This window comes from Hyla sarda, chromosome 2 (assembly GCF_029499605.1).
Source record: "Hyla sarda isolate aHylSar1 chromosome 2, aHylSar1.hap1, whole genome shotgun sequence".
In the NCBI taxonomy this organism is placed as follows: domain Eukaryota; kingdom Metazoa; phylum Chordata; class Amphibia; order Anura; family Hylidae; genus Hyla; species Hyla sarda.
Genome location: NC_079190.1, coordinates 114680219 through 114687884, shown reverse-complemented (window position 1 = coordinate 114687884; position 7666 = coordinate 114680219). Strand labels below are relative to the sequence as shown.

Below are 7666 nucleotides of genomic sequence, written 5' to 3'. Positions count from 1 at the left end.
GGCTGCCTGGGAGGGTCCCTTCCCCATTTTGCAGCGCCTAGAACCCACCACATATGTAGTTGCCCTTGATGAAAAAGGTCAGAGGCAGAGACAGTACCACATTAATATGGCATACTATGACCCTGAGAAGGTGGTACTCAGTGTATGCAGTGCACCAGAGGAAGGGCTGGGTAGTGATCCCCTACTGGACCTAGTGGAGGAAGCTAAGAGCCAGGAATCCCTTCAGGATGTGGAGATCAATCCACAGCTCTTAGCTGCAAAGGAAAGGCAGCTAAATGAGAAAATAGGCCCATTTTAGATGCCCTGGAGCCTGGACCGCACTAAATTGAGTTCAATGAAGCGATTCCCGCGATCAAATCGTGGCGATATTCACATTTGTTGTGAATCAAACTTTTCCTGAAATTCGTAACGAATTGGGATTCGTCGGATTCATTTCACTCATCCCTACTTACATTGTATGCATCTCAGGTTATTTTGCATTGTTGGGGGACAAGTGAGGCAGCTGCTACTGCACCCACTTGCACCCTCGCCCATAAGAGAGCCTCATTTGCATTGCTTTAGCTACGGCCCTGGCCAGTGCTATTGTTGTCAATTTAAATACAGGGATTATTTATTGAGTTAAATAAAAAGCTTAAAGGGGTACTCCGGTGAAAACCTTTTTTCTTTTCAATCAACTGGTGGCAGAAAGTTAAACATATTTGTAAATTACTTTTATTAAAAAATCTTAATCCTTCCTGTACTTATTAGCTGCTGAATACTACAGAGGAAATTATTTTCTTTTTGGAATGCTCTCTGATAACATCATGAGCACAGTTCTCTCTGCTGACGTTATAATAATAATAATAATAATAACACTTTATTTATTGTTGTCCTTAGTGGGATTTGAATACAAGTCCCCAGCACTGCAAGGCAGCAGTGCTAACCACTGAGCCACCATGCTGCCCTTAGCATACATCTGCTATGCATCTGCTATGCATGGTTGCTAAAATGGACAGAGATGTCAGCAGAGAGCACTGTGCTTGTGATGTCATCAGTGTTCCAAAAAGAAAGGAATTTCCTCTGTAGCATTCAGCAGCTAATAAGTACTGGAAGGATTAAGATTTTTTTATAAAAGTAATTTACAAATATGTTTAACTTTCTGCCACCAGTTGATTTAAAAGAAAAAAAGTTTTCACCGGAGTACCCCTTTAAAATAGGTCCTGTAAGGAAGGGACTTGACTCATAAAGAATAGAGTAGAATTTTCTGTTGGCTATTGGCTCTATAGTAGGTTAGTCTGCACCTGAATTGAGAAAATGCAGCTGTGCTGGTTTTGACAAAAAATTCTCATTTAAGTACTTACCGAAATACTGTATGTAAATCCACCTTAAGGGTACATTCAGATGAGCGGATCCACAGCATATTTTCACGCTGCAGATCGGTCGCTGAAGGACCCCTGCCTTTACATGCGCCAGCTCGGAGCAGCAATACTCCGGCAGGCCCAGACCAGGCACCTGTAAAGGCAGCATACAGCAGTCCTTCAGCGTAGCGTAATATGCCCTGGGGATCCGCTCATGTGAACATACCCTAAGCTATTCAGTTATATTAAAAACAATATTTTAAGTTGGTCACAGGTCCTCTTTAACCCCTTGCTGTCACTGCCAAATTTTGACTTAAAGGGGTAATCCACTCCTAGACATCTTATCCCCTATCCAAAGGATAGGAAATAAGATGTCTGATCGCGGGGGTCCCGCTGTTGGGGACCCCCGGGATCTCCGCTATCATTTCTGCACAGAGCAAAAAGGGTCCGGAGCCGTGACGTCACGAGGGGTGATACAGGGGCCGTGACGTCATGAGGGGGCAGAGCCGTGATGTCATGATGCTCCGGCCCCTGTAGTGCCCGTCATTATGCACAGAGAGAGTTTGTTCTGTGCAGTAATGACAGAGGGTTGCTGCAGCCGAGATCCTGGGAGTCCCCAGCGGCAGGACCCCCGCGATCAGACATCTTATCCCCTATCCTTTGGATAGGGGATAAAATGTCTAGGGGCGGAGTATCCCTTGAACACCGGAGCCCAATTTTTTAAATTTTGCGTTTTTGATAAAAAGCTTAAAACTTTTTGTGAAAAATCCGAAAAATATTAATTTTTCAAACTTTTTTCATTTTCTGCTTGTACAAAAGTTAGTCATGCCACATAAATTACCTATGGATTAGTTTCCATAGCCAGGAGATCGGATGCTGTTTTGAGGCTTCTGGATGCAATAGCTAGCATCGGCACCCTGCAATCACATAGTGTGGTGCAGGTCCCCACCTGCACCACAGAGGGTTTTCTTCCCTCATTTTTGAGAGACCTAAAAATGAAAGAAGAAATCTGATTGGTTGCTATGGGCAACTGGTCAACTTTTCCCATGCACAGGTTTTGATAAATCTCCCCCATTGTCTTTGGCCACTATTTACAGAAAAACAGATACACTTTTATTTCACAGTCATGCTTCATTTTCATTTTTGCATAAAAGAAAAAACATTTGATCATATTTCATTGACATTTGTACTGAGATCATTTTGACAATTTTTTCAACTACAAGACAAAAAAAAACACAACCCCCCAAAAACCAACTTTAGGGTACGCTCACACGAGTGGGTTTACATTGAGTTTCCAGCTGGAAGAGTGAGGTGCGCCGGGTTTTCCGCAATAAAAATTTTCCACAGTGGAAAATCCATAGCAGACCCCACTGAAGTCTTTTTAGTCTTTAATTCAATGTAAACATGTGTGTGTGTGTGAACATTCCCTAAAAGAAATAATTCTACAAAAAGCAAGTAGGCTCCAATAAACTGGAAATGTTCTAATGATTGGCATTTTCTTTATTTACATATTGTTCACATGTTTTGTTTCTAGTACACTTTGGGGCAGTGCTCTAAAGCATTTGTTACTATTTCTTAGAAATCATGGCAAGCATTGCATATGATTGTACTATAGCCTTTCAGTTGCACATATGATATTTATTTGTTATATTTGTATAGACAATTTAACCTGTTTTGTTCCCCTTTCATAGAATACAACCAGATCCAATTTCCCTTGTACCAGGATTAGAATGGTTACAGAGTAGATGCTGCACATGAATCACTCATTCGTAAGGCCAATGTGTCAAATTCTCAATACTTTAAGATGCTTGGTAGGATCTCTGGCTTTCAGTCCTTGATATAATCTTCACTGCTGCACGTTTCTTCACTGGTTCTGCAGATGTACTTGAAATATTGCCTCCATATCCAGATAAAATATTGTCTCCATAGCCAGAGGAGAAGCCACCACTAGATGCAGAGTTCACAACAGCTGTAGGAAAAAGTAGGAGATTTTATTGGATTTTGTATTTGACCTATATATCTTTGATGTTACTGTAACATAAAAAATCCTCACCACTTCACAAGAATGAAGTACATGTATGCATTACACAGGATGTAGTTCCCATTAAATCCTGGACATCTTTATGATCACCTGGGCACAGAAGCTATCTCTGTAGAGCTTGGAGGTAAGTGACAGTTTGACCCCCATTGTTTGGAGTCATCTCCAGTCCTGGCAGTGGTATAAAGGTGGTTATACAGTGGGAGGAATGTCCCTCTGCCACCCAGGGCCGTAGTCAGGGGGTACAGCCAGTACTCCAGTAAGGGGCCTGAGCTCCCAAGGGGGCCCGGCCCGCTGCACCCCCCTGCAGCAGCCAGGTCCAGAACATTGGCAGTGGCTGGAGGCTACGAGTCCCGACACACATAGAGATCAGTCAATGTGTCAGCCTGAGAACTCAGGACCTGTGTGCACCGCAGCTGCAGCATTACACACAGGTCCTGAAACTGACAGCTGACACAGTGACTGGAGGTCCAGAGGCTACGGAGTCTGTACTACATACTGTACAGATAGGATGTTCACTGCTGCCTCTACTGTCTGCCTTCTCCTCACTCGTTCTGGCTCCTCCTGCTGACGGCAGACAGGAACAGAAGCTGCTCAGGGGAAGATCTGCTACTGGGTGAGAGGAGAACCTGATCTTACTACTATGTGAGGAGCGGGGCTGGGAGTCCTGCTGTGTGAGTGTGTGTGGGGGGGGGGGGGCTGGAGAGGGGAGATCTGTTATAAGGGGGGGAGGGCTGGAGAGGGGGGACCTGTTATAAGGGGGAGGGCTGGAGAGGGGAGACCTGTTATAAGGGGGGGCTGGAGAGGGGAGACCTGTTATAGAGAGAGGGGGGCTGGAGAGGGGAGACCTGTTATAAGGGGGGCTGGAGAGGGGAGACCTGTTATAAAGGGAGGGGGGCTGGAGAGGGGAGACCTGTTATAAGAAGGGGGGCTGGAGAGGGGAGACTTGTTATAAGGGGGGGAGGGCAGAAGAGGGGAGACCTGTTATAGGGGGAAAACCTGTTATAACAGGGGAGGGGGCTTTAGAGTGAAGATCTGCTGTTACTTCTGTGTTAGGGAAGGGGCACTTTGTTTCTCTTTTTTTTTGCAATTCATGTTGCTTATTGTCTTTTAATTTAGTATGTTATAATATAGTTACCTACAGTTAAAGGAGACCTGTAATCAGTTTTATGCTGCCAAAACCACGGCCAGTATAAAACAGGCATTGCGATTGCGGGACATTATGATATATATCCTGTGTATAGGGAATAAGAAGTAAGGTAGGGGAGTAACCCTTTAAGCTCTGTAGTATACAGGATTTGATCAGTAACAGTATGATGGTAATATGTTTGGTGATATTTTCTCTTTCCTTCCTTCCTTGTTTTTCTTGTCCTGTGTTTAACCCCTTAAGGACCAAGCCCATTTTGACCTTAAAGGGGTACTACGCCCCTAGACATCTTATCCCCTATCCAAAGGATAGGGGATAAGATGTCAGATCGTCGTGGTCCGGCTGCTGGGGAGCCCCGAATTCGCTCTGTGCTTAATGACGGGCTATACAGGGGACAGAGCAGCGTGACGTCATGGCTCCGCCCCTCCGTCCCCTTAATGCAAGTCTATGGCAGGGGGCGTGACGATCGCCACGCTCCCTCCCATAGATTTGTATTGAAAGGGGTGGGCCGTGACGTCACGAGGGGCAGAGCCGTGACGTAACGATGGTCCGGCCCCTGTATTGCCCGTCATTACGTGCAGAGCGATCTCCAGGACCAGGCCAATTTTATTTTTGCATTTTTGTTTTTTCCTCCTCATCTTCAAAAATTGGAACTCTTTTATATTTTTATCCACAGACCAGTAGGAGGGCTTGTTTTTTGCGCGACCAGTTGTCCTGCACAATGACATCACTCATTTTACCTTAAAATGTATGGCGCAACCCAAAAAATACTATTTGTGTGGGGAAATTAAAAAGAAAACTGCAATTTTGCAAATTTTGGAAGGTTTCGTTTTCACGCCGTACAGTTTACAGTAAAAATGACATGTGGTCTTTATTTTGTGGGTCAATAGGATTAAAAATGACACCCATGATTACATACCTCTCTATTATTTTTGCGCTTAAAAAGAATCGCAAACTTTTTAAGCAAATTAGTATGTTTAAAATTTTGACGACCTATCATTTTTACAGTGTGATTGTACCCTAAAAACACTACACTACACCTATATAAAATAAAAAGTAAAACACTACATATACACATACCCCTACACAATCACCGCTCCCCCACCCCCCCAATAAAAATGAAAAACGTCTGGTACGGCACTGTTTCCAAAACAGAGCCTTCAGCTGTTGCAATACAACAACTCCCAGTATTGCCGGACAGCCATTGACTGTCCACGCATGTGGGAAGTTTTGCAACAGCTGGAGGCACCCTGTTTGGGAAACACTGCCGTAGGGTAATTTTGGTATCGGAGGCAAGTGTGATTCTTGCATCCGGGTCTATCCCTATGCAAATCCCAAATTTAGGCCTCAAATGCGCATGGCACTTTCTCACTTTGGAGCCCTGTCCTATTTCAAGGTAACAGTTTAAGATCACATATGGGGTATTTCCGTACTCGAGAGAAATTGTCATACAAATTTTTGGGGGGCTTTTTCTTCTTTTACTCCTTATGAAAAGGTAAATGTGGGGTCTACTCCAGCATATTATTGTAAGAATTTTTTTTTTTTTTTTACACTAACACAGGGGTGTGGAAATAAAAAAAAAAACTACTTGTCCAAGGGACTAAAGCGGAACACAATCTACTTGTCCCTCAAGAAAATCCACTTGTCCTGGTAGATAAAATAATTTCAACCAAAATAGTATAATCCACCCCACTAGACCACCAGGGATGAATATAAGATTCCTTTAGACACTGCTGTCAATTTTGACAGCGGTGATCTAATGGTTTAATAGCGGCCATGGCGATCGCAGCATGCCGGGCTATTAGCGGCGGGAGAGCTGTAGCTCCTTTTACACCCAAGGCAAAAATTTCACATTCGAAGTGACCAAAAATGAGCAATTCTGGACTATTTTTTACATTTACACCGTTCACTGTACGGTTTAATTAACATTATATTTTAATAGTCTGGACATTTCCACATGCAGCGATACCACATATGTTTATGTTTGTACATTTTTTTTATTTAAAGAAAATTGGAAACTTTTATTAGGAAAGGGGCTTATTCACATATATACATACTTTTTAAAATATTTTAATCATTATTTTTCAGTCTTAATAGGGACATATGTGTTACTGGTGGTGGTGGGGGGGGGGGGGGTGTTCTGCTTCTCCAGTTTATGTGGTGCATTTTGTGTCAGAAAATTCTGGAAGTTGCATTTAGTTACTAGATAACTACAACTCCCAGCATGCCCTGATACAGCCTATGGTTGTGTGGGTGTTGCAGCATGTTGCACTGTATAGTAGGACAGTTAAGGTTATTGTGTAACATGCTGGGAGTTGTAGTTTCGGTCCGTGTCAGCTGTAGAGCCATAGGATGTGTCAAGGAATACTGGGAAATGCAGTTAGTAACTACAACTCCCAGCATGCCCTGATGCAGCCTATAGCTCTGCAGCTGACCCGAACCAAAACTACAACTCCCAGCATGTTGCACTTTATAGTTCTACAGCTCAGGTTATGGTGCAATATGCTGTAAGTTGTAGTTTTGAAGGGTGGGATTCTGGGGGTGCAATTTGGTGCGCGTGCCCCCCCCCCCCCCCCCGAGACAGGGGCCCTTGGCACTGCCCTAATGACTGACGTGACAGTCCGCTCCTATACAAAACATTCATGCATACACATCATACATGCACCAGCTACTACCCCCATATCATACATACACCCCCCCCCCCGCCACTGCCCCCCCCCACATCATACATTGCATGCACACATCACACATACATCATACACATATATACTCACACCATACGTATACACCATACATATGCACACATCATACATGCACCCACTGCTGCCCCCATCATACATTACATACACACATCCAGACATCATACACACATCACACATAGACAGTCATCATACACACATCACACATACACTCACACCATACATATACACCATACATATGCACACATCATACATACACCCGCCACTGCCCATCCCACATCACACATTACATACATACACACATCACACATATACTCACACCATACATATACAACCACCCTTCCTGCCGCCGCCTGCATTCTCGGCCTCCTCACCTGAGCTGGCCATGAGTGGACATCAGAGCTGTAGTCACACCGCCTGTGCAAGGTTGCATGGGTTTGAAAAT

The 7666-nt window shown here is 44.0% G+C and overlaps 1 protein-coding gene across 5 annotated transcripts in view; it reads right to left on the bottom strand.

Moving 5' to 3' along the window:
- Positions 1-2478: 2478 nt before the first annotated feature.
- The window catches only part of LOC130355325 (keratin, type II cytoskeletal 7-like), a 40956-nt gene continuing 35768 nt past the window's right edge, over positions 2479-7666 (bottom strand). For all 5 annotated transcript variants that reach the window (XM_056555347.1, XM_056555351.1, XM_056555350.1 and 2 more), the window contains one exon: positions 2479-3306. In XM_056555347.1, coding sequence (XP_056411322.1) covers positions 3137-3306 — 170 coding nt within the window. In that variant the 3' untranslated portion in view covers positions 2479-3136. The remainder of the gene's footprint in view (positions 3307-7666) is intronic.